The sequence below is a fragment of the Lepeophtheirus salmonis genome, chromosome 12 (assembly GCF_016086655.4).
Source record: "Lepeophtheirus salmonis chromosome 12, UVic_Lsal_1.4, whole genome shotgun sequence".
In the NCBI taxonomy this organism is placed as follows: domain Eukaryota; kingdom Metazoa; phylum Arthropoda; class Copepoda; order Siphonostomatoida; family Caligidae; genus Lepeophtheirus; species Lepeophtheirus salmonis.
Window position 1 is genome coordinate 1,305,040 of NC_052142.2, and position 20,647 is coordinate 1,325,686.

Genomic DNA, 20,647 nt, shown 5'->3' on the forward strand with positions numbered 1-20,647 from the left:
GGTTTTTATTACTATCATTATTACTAGTCTGAAATTATTGATATGAAATTTACTGATAGAAATAAATAATTATTTAAATGCTGATATATAAAATGTTTCATGTAATTATTGTAGAAGTAAACCAACTTGAAGGCATAAACAACCAAAAAAAATTAAATAAAAACCCTTGTTTCATTTTGTTTAATGAAAATGGTTAATTATTGCATTGTATTTTGATGTCATAATTGGACGGATGGACGTAAGGGCTTCACCTTTGCCTTATATTAAAAATGAATCTCTCTTTATCATACCTATCAGATCCTAATAAGTATGAAAAAAAAAAATGTTAATACATCATATATTCATATTTACATATTGCAGTCAGTAAAGTAGCAATTATTTTTACAAGGGTTTGAATTTTTTTTTTTGATTATCTTACTTTTCTGGTCTGTAATCAATTTTAAACATAGTTAATTCTAAGAATCTGACATTATCATGTAGATTTTCATCATTTATTAATTTGAATTTATTCAAACATAACAGTTTTTATTTGGTATCAAATTGAATTCTATACAAATTTTTATTTCTATTTGTCTTTTCATTTTTAAAGCAATTTTTTTGTAAATTTGTCCATTTTATTCAATAAATATAATAGATGACGTAAAAAGTTCTGACCGTTTTTTCACTTTATTCTGACAATAAAATTAACATAGTTGGGATTATCTGATTTAGATCAAATTTGCACCGATTTTTTGGATAACTTTTGTCCATTTTGAATGGAATAAGTGCTCACCTGCTGTTCCAATTTGACGATTTCCATTATTTTATCGACGTTTTCCATGATTGTCCTACCAGAGCATACCTCATCTTCGACGTACATATTACCAGAATGGAATTGTTGGAGTCACCGCTTTGCTGTTGCATTCGATACTGTATAGAGCCCATAAACAGCACACCTTTTTTGGCTGCCTGTTCTAACTTTTCACTTTGGTCGTAGTGATACTGAAGAATGTATCAAATTATCTCTTTCTTTTTACTTTAATTTTGGAACGCTTTAACACAAGTGGCTTCACTACCAAACACAAAACTGTCATTGAACTTTTTTTAAATGTACCCTTAACCTTTTAATAATAATTTAACCTTTTATTTTATGCAATTTATTATTCGTGAGATGTAGCTCAGTAAAGATATCTAGCGAAAAACGCTCAGAACTTTTTACTTCAGCTATTATATCGTAAAGTCAATTTATGAAAGTACCACAAGAAAAATGAAATTTTAATTATGTGCATATTATTTACCCCTATAGGAAGTTAAACTTTTTTTCCTCACCACTGAATTATCGTTCATGTAACTTTTACATTGCACATAAATATGCTAAATTAAGTAAAATATTCACAATAAAAAGGAAGATTTTATTAAGGTCATAACATTCATGGAAGGAATTGTTAATCGTAATTAGGAAAGCTAAATCTAAGATTAACAAACTCAATTTACCAGCTATAAATGCACACCAACAAAAACTTTTTTATATATACAGCATAGAGTTCATTTAAATCTATAAAATGAAAGAAAAAGGATAAATGATAATTATATATGGTAATTTGGTAAATGTTTACTCATATGAATAGGAAAGTGTAAAACTGTTTATAAATTATATCTACCAATTTTATTGTTATTTGATACATATGATTGTACAGAAGAATCAAAAGGTTTTAAATCAATTATAACCTTTTAGTAACTATGATTAAAATTTCCATCATCAATACTTAAAAAAAGGCTCATCCCTATATTGAATAATGTCACAGTATTACATTTTTTATACTTACTGAATACTGTCGTAATTCCATTATTTAATGAAGTTTTTAACTTTTGTAATTTTTTATCTGAAATCAGACAATTATTTTACAAATTAATTTTTTGAGTTTAATATCTTATCAGAACATTTATTTATAATTAACATTTTGGACAAAGTCCAAATATACTTCTTAGTAAAAAAAATGTTATTATAATTACATTATTTCAATAATATTTTTAATCATCCAAATTTTGTAAGTGGCATTAATTGTGTATACCTTCAAAAATTAATAAAAGTTAAAAATTATTTAAATACAATAATTAACCAATTGATGAACAAGAATACTGAGTTCAAGCTTATTTAAGACCAAGTAAGAAAGCAAAATGAAGTTGAAATTATTTAGCTTGAATTTGGTAAAGATGAAACACTTATATGTAGCACCAGCTGAAGTCAAATGAACCAACTGTTTAAAAAAATGTTTTAAAAGATTAAATCGTCGAAAGCTAGTAGGGAATGTTACTTAAAGGACATTTGTACTTTTGAGCCAAATATATAAATACTCCGAAACACATTACGTACCGGGAGTTGCTTTCTAGAAATTTACTTGGTTCACAGATAAATACTATCTTTTTGATTTGAACAAGTCTTACGCATGCGGATATTTTAGAAGTAATACAAAAAAGAAAAGTTTGATAAAAAAACACCATATTATGACTTTTGAATATCATATATTCAAATATAAACATTCAATGATTTTAGGTTTCATTAATGATTGCCTTTTTGTAAGGTGGATCATCTGTTTTTGTTTTTTTTCGTGGACAGTTGCAAATAATTAAAAGTGTACTTTGTCATAGGATGCCCGTTGCTTATGTTAATTGAAGTAAATAAGAATTAATTGTTTTGTAAAGGCCAGAGTCGAATCCAACAACAGTAATGAAATTAGTTTGACTTTCACTGTCAATATTTTATTTCTTGAAATTTCGTTTCAATTTCAGATATAAATTGCTTGGTTTATAGCAAAGCTGGAAATAAGTCCTCATATAGACTGCAAAAGTCCTTGAATATTTCATCGAGTCTAAGTTTGTACCTAAAAAGTGGAAATTATGTAGCTGAATAATATTTTATTCTTAAATATTTAGACGACGGTCAGATTTCTGTTCTCCTTTGCTCTCTGTGTGAAAGGTATTCTAAAGGCTTTGACATTAATGAGCTGATAGATGAGGGGTATTCTTCAATTGAGGATTGGGTAGGTACCCCCCTCATACCTCTTCCGCCGATTTCAGGGAATTATCCTTAAGAAACACATTCTTGGGAGGACTTTAATGTTCATGGAGCTATGTTATGACTTGTATATTTTGGTACGAGTACATCTTCTATAGGTTATTTCATTAATCATATTATCCTCCAAAATCTGCGACATTATATTTTTAATTTTAATTTCCTCACCCCACATTCCACATTGATGGAGACAGCATTCTATAGAGGGATGATCACATTAGAGAATTATGAGGAAATCATGGAGTGATTGTGGTCTAACATTATGATAGTCTGAATTATCCATGCAACACAATTTATTTAATTTAGCTCTATGAATGAAGAGCTTCATATTTTTGTGAATTACGTAAATGCATACAGAATAACTTCCGTCTAACACACGTTTCATAGCTTTAAACTATTCAAACTTAGAAAAACCAATTTTGTGCTATAGGTATGTTTGATTAAAGAAGTGATGAGGTTCTTGTAGATTACATAAAATGAGGTGATTTTGCTCTTTGATCTTGGCTCCATTCTTATAAACACTCAAGGTATCTTTTTGTCTTGGCATTATGCTACTCACATTTTCGCATTTCAAAACTCTCTCAAAAGAACCTTCATTACTCTTTATACTCCGTAACTATAGGCATGTTACAAAAATAGATTGTGTCATAACAGCATCATCATACTTATTTTTAGAGGTTTTTCTTGTTTGTTTTTTTCTACGAAAATTAAATAATATTACTTATTACTTTGTAAATTTCAAATAATATTTTTTTTCTTTTATCTAACTATTTTTCATGAGCTAAGCTACAACTCTGTTTTAATAGCCCTAATACATTTGAAATCGTCTTTTGAAAGTTTGTGTATTAAAAAATAAATATATTATTTAATTTCCGGACATCTCCAGTAGGATACACACATGATTCAGTAAACTTAAGGATTTTGTCTATGAACCTGTAAAATTTCATAAAGTTATATTCCCTAACATATACAATATTAGAATTGTAAAGTTTTGTTTCTTATTTACAATTGAGATGAATAAATAATACAGTTGGTGTAACAATGATCTATAGCAACGAATATATTTTTTGTCTCCTACCATTCTGTGTAAAAAAAATTATTTTCAATAGGTTTAATACAATCAAAATCGACTTTGTAAAACTCGTGTTTTAAACAAAGTTGTTATTTCCGATCGACAACAAGTTGAATCCAGTAAAATTTAGTCATTGTTATACCAACTGGAAAAGTTTCATTAAATTCTATAAGCCACTAAATAATTTTTTTTACCAGGATTTTTTTTTTTTTTTCTAATTCAGTAATCAACAAAAAATAAACTTCATATCTTACATGCATATATAGGACACAAAAAATACATTTTTTTAAGTATACAGAAGATCTCCGTTTATTACGGTTTTTGGGAGTAAGAAATATCCGAGTTATATAAAATTCACGTTGGAAAATTAGATAAATTATTTTTCAAAGTCCACTTTTTATTATTTTTCCTTTTTTTTTTTTTTAAAGCATGGTTAGGACAATAAAAACATTTTATTCATCATAAATTATTTAAAATAATGTATGCCATAAAAGGTAAATATAAAATAATTGTAAAATTAAATCTTAATCTTGTATTTTTACTTGATTTTTAATTTGGTCATTTCAATACTGTAAAATTTAAATAATCGGAACTTATACAATATTTATTCAGCAACCTTTTTAGTCTAAGTATCAAATCAAATACTTACAGGACATCCCCACCCTCCCCCCTTATGCAAAATTAGACACTTTTATTACATGAATATATAGCCGTATCAGGACAATATACCCCACAATACGGGAAATCAGAATAATTACGAACACAGCATTGTTTGAAACCGCGTATATGTGATTTGGGTATCAACGAAGCTATACAGTTAATATACACCACAGCAACCTATTAACAGCCCTTGATTAAGTTATTTTTGATTATTTGTAAAATACCTAGTATATAGTAAGGGCTAATAGGCTGGAAATACTTTAATTTCTATCCTCAATGAAGGACTTACTCTTATAAGTAGTTATATAAATCGGGTTTATTTTTTATTTGTTAATATAAAGAATGATTTTTCTTTTTTTTAGCTGTTGGATTTATGATTTAACTTCTTAATAGTGAACTTCATTTTCTACTACATTTAATTACACTGGAAACACAAATTTTGTAGAAATGAATTAAAGCCAAAAATAGAATTTATCTTTGAGAGCAAAATCCAAAACTGATTTCAGTTTTTCTCTTAGTCGTCCAGATTCTGATATATCTGGAGGTATAGTAATTCGGAACTCATAGGGTTCAGAGTCATTTTTACCCTTTAAAAAATTAACAAATTAAGATTAACAAAACAAACGTAAAAGTGTTTTTTATGACTATAATGTGTTTTTATTGACTCTGTATCTTGTTCTGAACTCGATATATTTCCATTTTTTGACTGAAAAGGATTGAAAAACGACACTCTTCCTTAGACCATTATAAATTATTTATCATCGATATTGATGAGGAATATTATAACTTATATTATAGAAAAAATATTCGATTTTTAATTTAAAAAAAAAAGACCTATTTAAGAAATATTTAACTTGAAGGATTTTGTTCCATTTTGTATTTTTTAACTGATCCCATTTTAAGTTGATTCATGATTCATTTGGGAAAGAACAACTATCTGAATGGACTCAAAGGGGTATTAACTTCAAAGAGTGTGGAATTGGTTTATTTAACATCTCTTTTTTTTTTTTGGGGGAACTCGGGTAAGTTTTTATTGACGTCTTCAAATATTCATTAAATAAATAATTTTTTTTCAAATTTAGAATTAATATATTGTTAAATGTTTATAATCTTCGAGATAAGGCGTTAGAAAAACATGTAATATGGGCAGGAACAACTCACTGAATTGACTCAAAAGGGGTATTAGGTTCAAAAAGTGTGCAATTGGTTTGTGTACCATCTATTTTTCGGGAAAAACTTAGGTAAGTTTTTAGTGATGTCTCAAATAATCATATAATTAATTAAACAACTAATTTTCCAAATTCATGATTATCATATTACTAAATGAATATGAACATAATCTTCGAGATAAAGTCTTAAAAATATTGTAATATGGTCAAGAACAACTGGTTGAATTGTTTCAAAGTGTTCTTAGCTTCAAATGTTGTACAAGGGATCAGCCCGTATTTTACAAGGGTCTTAATTCAGTAATAACATATGTCATGCTCCTGTCGTTCACAAATTAATGTTCATTCTATCGGCATTCGTGGTATCCGCAATCCAAATTCGAACATCTCTTGAGATAGATTATTGAGAATAAAGTAATTCGGATCTCTTCTTTTGTCCTAATTCTTAAAAAACATCGAAGTCTTTCCGTTTTTAATAAATGAAGATAGATGAAACCCATACCTAGATTTAAAATTAGTCTCTCCATTTACTCAAATGTTTTTGTGTGTATTTTTAATATATTTAAATTTTATGAATAGTGCTAATGTATAATATTCATGATCAAACAAGAATATTATATTTTTGCAAATAAACTAAAAATAAAAAAAAAACGAAGATCACTTAAAAAATAAAAAATCGAACAAAAATATATAGAGATAAAAAAAATGAAGATCACTTAAAAAATAAAAAATCGAACAAAAATATATAGAGATATCTCTGAAATAGATTTTTTTAAACAAAACATTGAATATTTTTCTATAATATAAGCTATGATAGTCCTTATCACTACGCATGATGAATAAGTTAAAAAAATCTAAAGAAAGTGTTATTTTTCATCCTTTTTCACCATAAAAAAAATATCAAGTTCAAAAAAAGATAAAGAATAATAAAAATATTTTTATAATAAATAAATAAATAATTTTGCATTTACATTAGTTTTATTAATCGAACCTTAATTTGATAATTGTATTAAGGTTAAAAAAGGACTCTGAACGAAAATAACCCTGAATTACCATAAACCTAGATATTTCATAATTCAGACCACTGAGAGAAAAAATGAGATCATTTTTGGATTCTGCGATCAATTATAATTTCCTTTTTTTAGTTGAACTTATTTGTACAAAACTTTCTTATCTAATAGAACATGTACGTTGTTTATTATATTCGTTTGTAAACACATCACCAGTGATTACATTGTGGAAAAATAATAAACATCCATGAATAATAATTATGATTATCCGGCCAAAGAATACTTTCTACCAGCTAGAGAAATACTTCAGACGAAGTTGAGTCACCTATTGAGAATAGTCCTTTAATTTTATTATTAACTATTATTTGAGACTTTATGAAAGTGATTTTATTGACTGGTATAAAAAAAGTTTTCAAAATTAACTAAAAAATTGTTAACAAATGTGAGCTTTTTATTGATGCAGAATGTCCTTTTTTGGCTGAATCTCCCGATGTACTTGTAGAAAAAAACTAAATCATCGAGGTAAAATGTCTTTATTAAGGACGTTATGATAAAATTGCTCCAAGATCTAAATATCCATTTTTGGAGATTTGTTGTGGTGATATTAAGTTAAAAATAAAACATAATTATTACTCCCAAATTCTGGGTCAGGGCTACGAGCAGCAAGGAGATCAAAATGTTTTTGTAGTCTTTACATTTGAAGATACTTATATTGAGGAAATTATATTAAGTACTAAATTCTTTAATAAGGATATACTGCCTCCTCTAATCAAATTTTATAATGAATTAATTTTAGAATTAACGGAAGTGCTAGAAGGCTTTGGAAGTAAAAGTGGATTAAAAATAAATGAAAAAAAGAATGAAGTGATAACTATGGGGAGGGAACCAAAGGAAAAAAATCACAACTAAGAAGAACTACACATACTAAGCAATTAGGTATAGAGGTCGAGAGAACAAGTGACCTAAGCTTTGAAGAAATAGAAAGTAAATTGAAACTAATGTACTTTCACTTTCAAAATTACTGTTTGGATCTACCTGGAAGAGTACTTGTATGAAATCAAATGATCGTGTCCAAGATTAGTCATTTAATGTGTTTTGTTCCATACAAAGAAGAAAAAGAAAAATAATTGACCAAATCAAGAGAAGATTAATCTTCTATGGGAAAATGTGTGACACAATATCATGGACTAGACTTCATGAAAAAAGTTCCTGTGGAGGTCTTGGACTTTTAGACACCTAGAAATGCTGGATTATGAGTAATTTCAGATGGTTTAGAAGATTGAATGGGAGTCATCATAAAGGTGGATTAGAAAAGAACAGTTCCGTATGTCAGGAAGATTTTTCGGTCCACTTTACAAGGGTGAACGGTTGATTTTCAGTGGTGACGTGGGATATTTAAACAGGGCAAATGCTACAGCATAGATTAAATCTTGCAAGAATATCGTCCAATGGACTGTCTGACCATTATTTTCTTCAAGCATACATTGGGAAAAATAAAATGAAAAGGAAAAACTCTAGACGGAAAGTCAATGCCGACCTATTCATAAAGGAAGGAGTATAATGCAGTATAAAATGCACGGTGCAAGAATGAGAGAAAATTTTTGAACTATACAATTAAGTCAAACAATTTAAACCTCCTTAAATATTTTTAAAATGATAACGGATGAAGATAATGAACGAGATTATAATATACCATGAAACGGTTACATCGACAGAAAATAAATTATGTTCACAAGTCTTGATGTTCTTAACTCGCATGTATACGTGGTGATGTGTTTGAAAAAAATGAAGAAAAAAATGCATGTGTTCTTTATCATTATTAGAAGTAGAAGTTTTTCCTCTCTTTCCTTTACGCAAAGGTGTCAATCAAACTGTCCATGTCTTCATGGAGCACCTTGTCCACCATCACCCTGTCCATGTTCAAGAGGGTGAGGGAGGAGAGCCTCTCCTGGTCCATGGTGGTCCTCATGTGGTTCTTGAGCCTTCTGAGACAGGAGAATGACCGCTCCGTCTCACATCTGCTGATGGGCATTGAGGCCAGGATAACGATCACCTTGTATAGCTCCGGCATCAGACGGAACACTCCCGAGCTTATTAACACAGCAGCAATTTGTAACTGCCTAGAGAAACATAAATTTTAAACATATAATGCAAAATGAAACATTATAATATTAACCTTGAATTGCTGGAAGATTGCATGGTCTGACTGGAGCTGCTCGATTTCAAGTCTGTAGTGCTTGGCGACACGTTCAATGACACAGGTCTCCACTTCACTGTCATTGACGATTGCAATGAGATCCATTGTGATGTTTGTCTCGTCGGTGGAAAATCTGTTCTCAAGCTCTAATACAATCTTATTGATTGCAACATCGAAATGTGTTTCACGGAAGTAGGATTCAGTTGTTCCTTTCCACTTTATTCTCCTTGGAATCTTCGCCTCCTTGAACTCCAAATCAATTGAGTCCTCCTGGTCAAATACTGATTTCATCTCAGACGACTTCAACTCAGCAAGTTTCCAGATTGATTCAAAGATTTTCTCATTCTTAAGATCTTCAAGAGTTCTAATCACTAGGTTGACTTGTTTCTGGGCCTTTGTTAGGTCAACCTTTCTGCCTTGAAGTTCATCTGACAAGCTAGATGTGTGTCTGAGGAGTGTCTTCAACAGTTCAATGCCGAAAACAAATTCGTGACTAAAGATGCTGTTGAGCAGAGAAGTTACTGTTGAACTCGACAATGTATCTTTATCTTTTCTCATTATTATGAGGGTCTTCATGATTCTGACCATCCCTACAGCGTGTACAGCATCGTAGCGGAGACTCCAGCGGGTAGCAGACTGGTTCTTCAGGGTCATCACCTTGGCATGCTCCTCATCTTTACTTGTTATCTTCACCGACTTGTAGATTGCTGACCTCTTTGGTGACCCTTCAATGAAGTTGTATAAAATTTGTACTGTCCCCATTGTATTTTTCAACAGGGTTATATCTGAGAGAAGATCCTTGACTACAAGATTGAGGACATGGGCGTAGCAGTGGATGCAGACACACAGTGGGGCTGTTTCCTTCCACCTGGCGGTAAGACCCTTCTTGATGCCGGATATGTTGGAGGCACCGTCCGCGGCCAGGGAGACAGTGCGGGCGGGGCTAAGGCCGAGATCCTTGACAGCCTCGTGAAGCTTCTCAAACAAATATTTCCCGTCAGTCTGGGTAACTTTTACAAACTTGAGGAAGCTCTCTTTCTTGATGCCTTCACTCGTCAGATATCCCAGTGATATACTGAACTTCTCCGTGTTTGACATATCTGATGTGTCATCAACAATCACAGAGAACCAGTAGTTATCATCGCCGGCACAAGTCTTGACATCTTCAATTATATTTTCCGTCACTTTGGATGCTATAATCTCTATCAGCTCATTTTGGATGTCAGGTGAAGTCCATTTGGCAAAACCTGCCCAGCTGAACCAAATTTTTGACTTCTGCCTCCTGTTTATCTTTGAGAATATGATTGTCGTGTGAACGCAGGGACAAAAGCTCCAAGAAGTTTCCTCGATTGTTTTCATTAGATTCCGTCAACTTTTCTCTTGTTTCGGAATCGCCCCTAAAAGCCAATCCTTGCTTAGCGAGGAATCCAACAGTTTGGAAAAGATACCTCAAATAAGCTCGCCCTTCACGACTTCCTCAGCATGTTGAGACTGAACATGGCCGAGAACCGAGGTATTCTTTCTCTTTGATGTGAGGAAATTGATCCACTTTTCCATCGACAGTTTGTGTTTTTTGTTGTTAGAATGAACTTTCAACGAGGAACTGTTTTTCCATGTTTTGAACTCAAATTTCCCAAGGTTGGAAATGGAAAATTTGGAACAGGCGAAACACTTGGCTGACTTTTCAAACTCGTCATATTCTAGCCACGGGAACTTACGGAACCAATGATATTGAAAGTCTCTGGAGTATTTGTCATCTATCTGAGGACTGTATGTTTGTAACTTGGGCTGTAGAGGATGATCTCTCTCGACTTTAGGCACAGTTTCCCGCTCAGTCTCCACTCTGGTTCTGGTCTGGATGTCCTTCTGCTTTGGCTCCCGCCCGGTAAGTATCGGGTCACCCAGCTGGCTCGTGAAGACGACAGGGTACTCTGGGCCTCCGTCCACAAACTCCATCTCCTCAGTCTTGCTCTTCTCACCTCCCTGGACATTGTCACTAGTCTCAGAGTCCTCTGCAGAGGGAATATTGTTGTTGTTGACTACAGAGAGCTGCCCGGGAGAGAAGATTGGTCCGATATCGAGATTAGGAAGTCTTATTCCATGAGAAATCCGTCCGCTGGGGTAATTTGATGAGTCGCCATTATTTTCTGTGTCTGCAGTAACTTTCTCTTCAGCAGAAACGGACTTTTCAGATCTTGGTTCAGGCAGTAAGGCCTCAACTGGAGCAGGGTCATCGGGACAGGAGGAGGCAGTGACTGATGATGAGAATGTAGCAGAGGAAGTTTTCTTAACAGCAAAGTTCAATGTTTTCTGCTTCTTATGATCAATTTTCACTTGATACTTGCAGCTGGGGTCATTCTTATGGAGTTTAACTTTGTGATCATTAAAGTTGCTCTTCTGAATTTCCTTCTGACAGATAGAAAAAATCACCAACTCCCTGTTCAAATGCGTTTTCCGCTTCCCGTGATAAATTTCTGATAATTAATAAATTACTGCAACAATCCACTCTAAAAAGTACATAACTATTATTTATGTCCCTTTTAAGCGGTAATAATTTAATTTATCTTGTATTCAATGAAACTAAATCTCACGCTCTTAAATATTTCAAGAGTCCTCCATACGAAAAATGTTGTGTGCGTCTGAAAAGAAAGTTACTGCAGACACAGAAAATAATGGCGACTCAAGGGAAAAATACAAAAATTAGAAGTGACTGTAGTTACTCATTTCTGTGTAGTAGTCTGATGAGCTGCGTGTTTATTTATGTATATGAAGTTGCGTTACATTTTATACAAAGTCATTTCGTATATATTATCTTTTTATATAATATAATAAAGAAGTAACTCAATAGGTGAAGAATTATTCCTAAGTGCAAGAACCTAATCACTGCAATTAATTGCAGGAATAAATTGAATTGTAACAGTCAAATTCACACTACTCTACATGATATGTCATTAATATTTTAAAGGTGGATAAATATTCCTCTTAAAAAATAAGAATAAAGTTATTTAAGAAAAAATATGTTTTACCATTTTTCTATTACAAAACCAAAGATACTGATTTAAAATGCAACTTTAGTATCCTTCTATAGAATACCCCAGGATATATAGTATTTCATTCATCTACCTGATGGATTATTAACATAGTTTTGGATCGAAAACATAGGTCGAAGAAAGAAGGTTTTCTTCTTTGTTTCAAGTAGTTTGAATATATTGATCCTTTGTGGTCATGGTTCGGATTTGTCATATTCGTCTTCTGTTGGAGTTAAAATTCCCTTGTTGATGTTTGCAGTATGTAGCTCCCCACTAACACATCCAAGTATTGACCAGGAGTCATAATCATGCTGTTTTCATCGATATTAATTATGTTACTATTCTATAAAAAAGTGTGGGCTTATAAATTAAAATTTCTTAGGAAGATTTAAAGACCTTAAACTTGCCCATTTTAAATATGGATCGAACGAAGAAAATTATCAACTGCATTTTTACTTACTTGTGACCAAGTAAAAAGAGATGGGACAGCATCTCGTTTCAAATGCCGATATAATTTTCCTCCCTCGGAAGCTAGTGTTAGTCTTGGTATTCTGAAATATTCTTGCTTGAAGTGTATTTCACATAACACAGAGTATGGTGATGGCCTCCAGAGTGAATCATTATCGTCTTTCGTCTCAGAACAATCTGCCATTTAAACATCTATCTTCATTTGACAACACAAGACGATGGCATTTGTATAAATTATAATATTAACTATCTAACAATTTACAAATATGAAATACAGCAATATTGCAATTTTTAAAGATGAAATATTATTAAAAATAAAATAGCTAACCAATACACCGGCTTCACACAACAGTTGACGTAATCTTAAGCGATACTAGCGCTCTTAAGCAATCCATACTTATATTAGCAAAAGCGACGGTGAGTCACACCCCTGGTGGATTTTTTAGTTTGCTCGTGCCTATTGTTCCATTGTGCAATTTGTTGAATATACTTCTTTTATTATATTTTAATAACTTTTATATAGTATCCTTTGTCATGTTTAATATGTTTGATTCTCTGAAAATATCTTCTTTTAACATTTCTAATTAATATTTTTAATAATAACTTATTGTTGTTTAGTTATATTTTTATAATCTAAACTACTTTTTTTTACTTACTATCTCACATATAAGTTATAATACATTAATTCATCAATTTACAAGCAATGTATTAATTCTGGTAAAGCGATAATAGTTAGTTTTTGATTTTTCATCCTATAACTATCCTATTTGCGACTTGAAGGTAAAAAAATGAAGTAAATCTATAATATAGATATATGGAATATTGAGTAAAAACACGGCATTTTCCAAAATCATAACATCATGGGCATCTGACTTATTAAAATAAACTTTAATCAATAGCATCTTAAGTCTCGCCCCCGCCCTCTCCTTGCACTCACTCGTATGCAAACCAGATATGAATATTATATGTCCTCAAAAGCGGGAGCGTATTTTTGCAGTTATCATCATTATTTTTTCATTCTTGAGGAGAAAACATATCAAAATTCATGATCATTAACCATATATAATGAAACAATCTGTAACTACGAACTTTGTATTGATTATTTTCATAAGTTTTAGAAACGTATAAAGTTGCTTCGTGATGAAGTTTGAGATAAAGTATTGACTTGAGATTTGGTTTTGTAAGTACAATAATTCATTACGTTTCTTGTGTTGTGTTGGTTGGTCCATTAGATGGTTATTTTTTGGATTTTCCTTATCTCATTAATTTGGAAAATGATACCAAAGCCGACAATAGAACTATTACAAGTGTTGCCGTAAAAAGTATCAGCAACGTTCTTGGCTCAGATTACAGAGGCGAAAGACTGATGGTTTTTATTGCCGACGGAGCTTCATATTCTATGAAAACAGCCGAAACCCTTAAACAACATTTCCCAATGATGTTGCATGTCACTTGTCTAGCTCATGGTCTGAACAGAATAGCAACGCTCTGTTCTGATTGTTTCGAAAATACAAACACTCTCATCTCTGAAGTGAAGAAAGTATTTTTTAATTCAGGTGATAGAAAACGTAAATTTACAACTTTATGCCAAGTTCCCCTCCCACCAGCATCTATCCTTATGCGTTAAAGATCTTGGCTTAAAGCAGTTGAATACTATGCCAATCACTTCAATTAAGTCAAACAGTATATTAAAGGTACGGATGGAAACCATAATGCTATAAAAAAAAGTAAAAGATGTTTTGAAAAATGAGTCCCTTTATTCAGAAATAGAGTTTATTCAAAACAATTTGAATCCAATACCAGTAGCCATTAAAGCATTGGAGATTGCCGCTACTCACAAGTGTAACTATCGATGAAAATCTATGCCAAGATATTACACTTGAACCTTTCAATACTAAATGTCTGGAGGTTATAGAGAAAAAAAAAAGGATACATCGAATTGAGTGAATTGGCACCTGAAACCATCAATCACGATAGCGATTTTTTTTTTAATACGAAAACCCTCCCTATTATTAACTCTGATTGTGAGAGAGTTTTCAGTCTAATGTGATACATAGATTTAGAGAAAAGGTCCGATTTGACGGAGGGTCATGTGAAGGATATTATGATAGTGAAATGGAACATTGATTTATGAAGATAGATAAATGTTATCATAAACCATACAAGTATTATTATTAGTTTTTTATTTAGTTTTTATCTAATTAATTTCTTATACTTTTAAGTAGCTAAATTTCATAAGGAAATTGTTGTAAAATGATAGATTAAAATGTAATAGGTATATATTATTTAAAATTAAAGTAACCATTTTTAATTATTTATTAATATTATTATATTTACAAATTATGAAGTCATTCAACTATCCTCATAGTTAATACCACTGTTCGATTTGATTATCATATTCTTGACGTGAGCCTTCGTGAGACGGGATTTTTTTGCTGCATTTATGTACGACATCACGTTGAAAACCATCTCGGAACTAAATTTAACGATAGAAGTGTTTTGTATGTTCAAAACTCTATATCATGATTGATAGTTTATGGTGGCAATTTTCTAAATTTGATGTATCCCTATCATCTACAGACATTAATTTTGAAAGGCTCAAGTGCAATATCTTGGCATAGATTTTCTATGATAGTTACACTTGGGAGTAGCGATCATTTCTCTTTCAAAGCTTTATTGGTTATTGAATTGGATTTAAATTGTGTTAAATCAACATTATTTCATACAAAAGTGGATAATTCTTCAAAACATCTTTTGTTTTATAGATTGCATCATAGCTTCTATACATAACATTCATATACTCTTTGACTGAATTGAAGTGTTTTTTGTTTTAGATCACCTGAATTAAAAAAATATATATATCCACTTCAGAGATAATAGAGTTTGTATTTTAAAAGAAATCAAGTCAGAGCGTTGCTATTCTGTTCAGCCTATCAGCAAGACAAATGATGTGCAACATAATTGGAAAATGTTGTTTAAGGTTTTTGGTTGCTTTAATACAATATAAAGCTCAGTTGGTAATGAAAACCTTCATTCTTTCGCCTCTGAAATAAGAGACAAGAACGTTGCTGATACTTTTTACAGGAACTCATGTAATCATTCCAAATTAATGTGATAAGGACGACCCAAAAATTAACCATATCAAGGACCAACCAACACTGCAGTCATGGACCGCTGTCGAGGATCAGTAGTTTCGTCCAATGCAAGAAATATATCCTTCCCCTTAATTTTTTTTAAAATCTTGGTCAACATTACTTTACTTTGAGACTCCATTGACTTGGTGCGGAAGCAAGAGGGAATTACATTTCTAGTGTAAATTCCCTTAAACTTAACCAAATTTGGATGATTAACGATATGGAGTGGAATATTGAAGGAGACAAACATTTTGGTTATATCTTCTGTAAAATTAGAATGTTCATAATTGGAATTATTTATATGACTTGTATACAGTTTCAAATTCCTTTCGTGAATTTGGGTTTTACTGTGTTGTTCTACTTTGAACATCTTTTGGACTATAGTGCCATAATTAAAAAGATGGCATGCCAAAAATCTAGAATCCTTGTAGTAACTCCATATATTTTTACATAAATTATCAACGATCAAATAATATTTATCAATTAATTTACCCTTTAAAAGCTATTATATAAATATTAAATAATTTTGAAATACAATAATGTTAATTAATTTCACATTTATTTTTATTTTAAAAAGATTATACTTTCTTAAATGGAAAATAAAAAATAACTAACATTGGACTTGTACATTGGAAGTACATTGAAAAGTTTTTTTAGAAAATATATGTAATAGTGTGATAACATTTTTTTTTTTTTTTGAAAATATATGTATGTGTGTGATAACATTTTTTTTTATTTTAACATGCGTAAAGGAAGATTAGAAGCTATCAAAATAACATCAGATCTATTTTTTACTAGTACAGTAAACAATTTCATTTATGTTTTTATGAAACTCGAGTAAATATGTGACATGAATAAAAATTTCAATGACGTTTTTATAATTTTGTTTGTCTCAACAATGACAATGGAAATTATTTATGGTGCACTTCATAATATTAAATCCGATTCTTCGCAATAACAATTTTGCAATTAAGAAAACTAAATTATTAATGGTATTAACGCAAATTATGTAACAAAAACGTGTCAATGACTTAGGATTCGATAGATAAACTGTAAACAGCAGTTTCTTGTTCATAAGATCAACTCTCTTCATACCTTTACTAAGAGCCATTACCATTATACATGAATTACTAGATATATGGATGAGTGGAAATTTTATAAGTCAACAAAATCTCAGAAGCTCGCCTTTTTCTATTAATAATAACGAAGGGAAATATGTTAGTTCTTTATTAGTCCTTAATAAATACATTGAATGATTACATAAATTGACTATAATTATCCGTTCTAAATTCATTTTATACACAAATTTTATAGCAGTATTTTTTATAAAAAAAAAAAATAGATGCCATCTACATGAATAGTTCTATCTTATAAAATTGGAAAAGTTGCTTGAAAAAAGCTTCTTTTCATCGATTTTCTATGAAAAATGGAGAGCTTTTAAAGTAGTAATTTATGTTTGTTTTTTATATATAAAAATTAAATTATTAACAAAACTTTATTATGCAATAACTATCAAACACAAGCGACAAGAAATTTTAACAATATATTTCAGTTTTTAAAAATTGTATTATAAAGCTATAAAATATAATAATCACTATATTATACACAAATTTCCTTATTAGGTTAGGTTTTGCGGTTTAAAATCAAATAATTAGAGACTATTTAAATATTAATTTATTGTTGAATGAATATAATATTAACGTCTTTAAAATGACAATACGCTTCGTTTAATTGGACTCTATCCCGTTGTTCCAATCGTTTATAATAGGTATCCATATTTCTCAGTAGATGGTCTCTGAATAGGCATCTAACTTTCTTCAAATATTGATGAAGCAAAGTCATTGTAAGTTTCTTAATAACTATATTAAGTTCGAGCAAGCAATTAAATAGACCAGTCACTGTGTCCATTATTATAGATGAAGATTACAGAAACACTAAATCTGAAATGTAATAATTATCTTAATACAATACTTCAAAATAAGGAGCTCACAAATACCATAATCTGATAACCTTCAGGAATGGACTTTTCGTTTTTCCTTAAGCTTTAATTCTATATTATTTGAAAAAATTGAAATTTATATTATTAAGAGATTATCAATGAAGACTCATAAAATATATTGATATAAGGCTTATCCCAAGTCAATGATGGGATCATTAGTAACAAAAACGACAAAAAGAGTTGCTATATTAACGTTGTGTTTTACAAGGTATTGAAGTCATAGCCAAAGGATGAAAGTAAGGCTAGGAATGAATAGGATAAGGAAAATTACTTAGGAGGAGTAATTGATAGGCTTATTTCATTGGTGGCAAGGGAAATCATTCATCATTCCGGCGGACTACCGTAAAAATCCATATAAATTTATGAATAAAATATGATATATCTTCGTACACTTCTGCCGATAACTCTTCCTCGATAAAAGCAACGGGTTTGATCATTTATAAAGATATCTTAGATATAATCCTATATGTTGACATTGTAGTATGCCAGTTAGGAAAACTCATTTACTAATTATCCTAAAATGTATTCACCAACATAGATTATTATATCCTTTCTTCATGAAATTTAAGGTCAGAAAGGCCCATCCAAATTAATGAGGAACCTGAGTGGTGTTTTTCATCTTCCTCTCATTAAAGCCCTTCCCTAAGGAGGGTGATATCCTCAACCACTATAACAAAGGAAATACACTAGCGGTTTTGAAGTAAAATTTGACATCTTGAATCCCATATGACGACAATGAAGTAGATCCACCTCGTGATTTGAGGAAGAAATAAGGACTCTAGAAGACTTGCTGCTGTTCAAGAACAGATTCCTTTACTTTTTACGAGTCACACATATGTAGTTGATGACATTATTAATAGCCCTAAGTATCACTACAGTAATAAACAATATCCTTTGAATAACTAACTAAAAAGGTAAGCTTCAGAGGTTGCGTTATACGGAGTATGATTTGTGTTTTCTTTCTTTCCATCTCTCTCAGGACTGCTCACAGCTTTTCTAATAAAACGTCTTGACAGCTAAGCTGCTCTATTTTCAAACATTCTTCAAATTGAGAGGTTTACCACGTTAATTTTAGGTTTCTTTTTTCATTTTAACATACCGGCGGGACATAGAATATTCATCACTGTGCCTAACCCTATCTATAACCAGAAATGAATAATATGTGTCTCTCCAGATTGTAAAAATAAAATAAACAGAAAATTAACGTTGTCAGCTTGACAATTTGAAGAATGTTTGTAAGAAGAGCAGCTCAGCTGCCATTACGTTTTATTAGAGCCCCTTCAATATATAGCAAGAGCATTTAAGTTGCAATTTTTCCAGTGTCGATCCTCAATTATGAAAAGGAGTTACACTTATAACCCCCAAGCAAACTCACATTGATATTTCTCAGAAATTAAATAATGACAACAGCATTGGAAAATAAAAAAATTTGGTTCAGATTACCAACTAGAAACAGTGACTTCCACCTTCCATCAAATGTTTTATCCGCCACTACCTATAACTCCCTTACAAAATTAGTGCTTTATAGTAAGATGTTCTAACTTCAAGAATAAAATAATGATGAAAATAAAAAAGATGTTCAGGTTGCGACTACTAAGTTTCATGCTCATTCAATGTCATATTTTTTACAACTTAAACCTTAAATCTCACTTCCACCTTCTATGAAATGCCCATTCCTACAAATACCTACTGATGACGTTTGAATTTTCAAAATAGGGGGTGTTTTATCTGACTCTTAACACTCAGATACGTATAATCCCTTTATTCACAAATATATGATTATAATTATTTACAAAAAGAACACGGAATCTCATCACAACGTAAACATAAATGTTAGTGATGAATTGAACAATTATAGAGTCCATAATTCAACGGGGGGAATAATTAATATACGAGAAAAAATGTTTAGCAGGTTACCAACATGACTTTTTTTGAAAAATCTAGATTCACCGGGATCTTCTACTAGACTTATAATAGATCAAGATGGAGACTTCGTCCATGAAAGTTTACATGAATGTGTAAATATGATATATCTATATTTCTAATTAATTTATCACAATAATAAATTGTGCTGTGCTCGTTTCGACCCTTTACTTGTGTGCTTCCCTCCTGTGCTTTGGGAGTAAATTATCTTGCAATCTTGTGTGTTTATATCTTATACATATTTTGTGATTATATATGGCAATTAACCATCTTCCTATTACTGTGAGGATTTTGGATCCTAACGAATGGAAGAAAAGCATGGTTTCAAGACCCTTCCGAAATAAAGCATCCTCTTTAGTGGCTGATAAATATAATAACTCGATTGATCTATAGTATAGTTGAGCTTTAAGGATTGAAAGGATAAATTTATGTGCACGGTTTGAGGTTTAATATTGCAATATCATTTACTAATATGATATTAACTATAATTTTTATTTCACAGTCAATTTTAAAATTATAAAAACTCTGAAAGTTTTTTCCTAGGATGGTATATTGAACATCGGCGAAATGAAACTTCAAGAGAACTACTTTCTCAAAGAGCTGATCGAAATAGATCATATTAATTTTTGTTTTTGTAAATATAAATTATAAAAATAGATTACAGTCAAGATTTTATATAATTATCTTAACGTGTCTACTAAAGTGTCTCATTTTTGGATTGTCTGTTAATTTAATTTCCTTTTGTGTATTGATGAAAAAATATTTTTTTGAAGTTTTCATTCTTCTAAAGCCGTATTTGTGACTACTCAAGTCAGATGGAAATGATATTCTTAAATTGAACTTATCGATTTGTATTGTTATATCTACTTCAAAATCAATTTAGAGAAAATCAACAACCTCAAATGACAATACAATGTATACAAGACTTTTTGTGCAA

General features: G+C 30.8%; 2 protein-coding genes and 1 long non-coding RNA gene across 7 annotated transcripts in view; 1 reads left to right on the plus strand and 2 right to left on the minus strand.

Moving 5' to 3' along the window:
- LOC121126809 (uncharacterized) overlaps window positions 1-2,323 on the minus strand; it is a 40,922-nt gene extending 38,599 nt beyond the window's left edge. The window contains exons 1-2 of one of the 5 annotated variants that reach the window (XM_040722152.2): window positions 2,052-2,323; window positions 1,806-1,862 (exon numbers count right to left, since the gene is read on the minus strand). In XM_040722152.2, the coding sequence (XP_040578086.1) occupies window positions 1,806-1,826 (21 nt within the window). In that variant the 5' untranslated portion in view covers window positions 1,827-1,862; window positions 2,052-2,323. Of the gene's footprint in view, window positions 1-772; window positions 1,444-1,805; window positions 1,863-2,051 lie in introns of those variants that run through there. The other 4 variants (XM_071892173.1, XM_071892182.1, XM_071892180.1 and 1 more) reach the window with 4 other exon arrangements.
- LOC139906797 (uncharacterized) overlaps window positions 1-20,647 on the plus strand; it is an 87,934-nt gene that overhangs the window by 59,933 nt on the left and 7,354 nt on the right. The gene's annotated exons all lie outside the window — the stretch shown is intronic.
- On the minus strand, window positions 8,631-12,985 carry LOC139906808 (zinc finger MYM-type protein 1-like). Its single transcript, XM_071892187.1, has 3 exons — window positions 12,647-12,985; window positions 9,137-12,529; window positions 8,631-9,080 (listed from the first exon to the last, which is right to left on the minus strand). The coding sequence occupies exons 2-3, from the start codon at window positions 10,514-10,516 to the stop codon at window positions 8,973-8,975; spliced, it is 1,488 nt and encodes a 495-aa protein (XP_071748288.1). The 5' UTR covers window positions 10,517-12,529; window positions 12,647-12,985; the 3' UTR covers window positions 8,631-8,972.

Excerpts from the sequence above, each read along its gene's own strand:
- LOC139906808 (XM_071892187.1), bottom strand. The coding sequence starts at position 10,516 with ATGAAAACAATCGAGGAAACTTCTTGGAGCTTTTGTCCCTGCGTTCAC. Across the intron at positions 9,081-9,136 it reads CAATCTTCCAGCAATTCAAG|GCAGTTACAAATTGCTGCTG; the intron begins GTTAATATTATA and ends ATGTTTCTCTAG.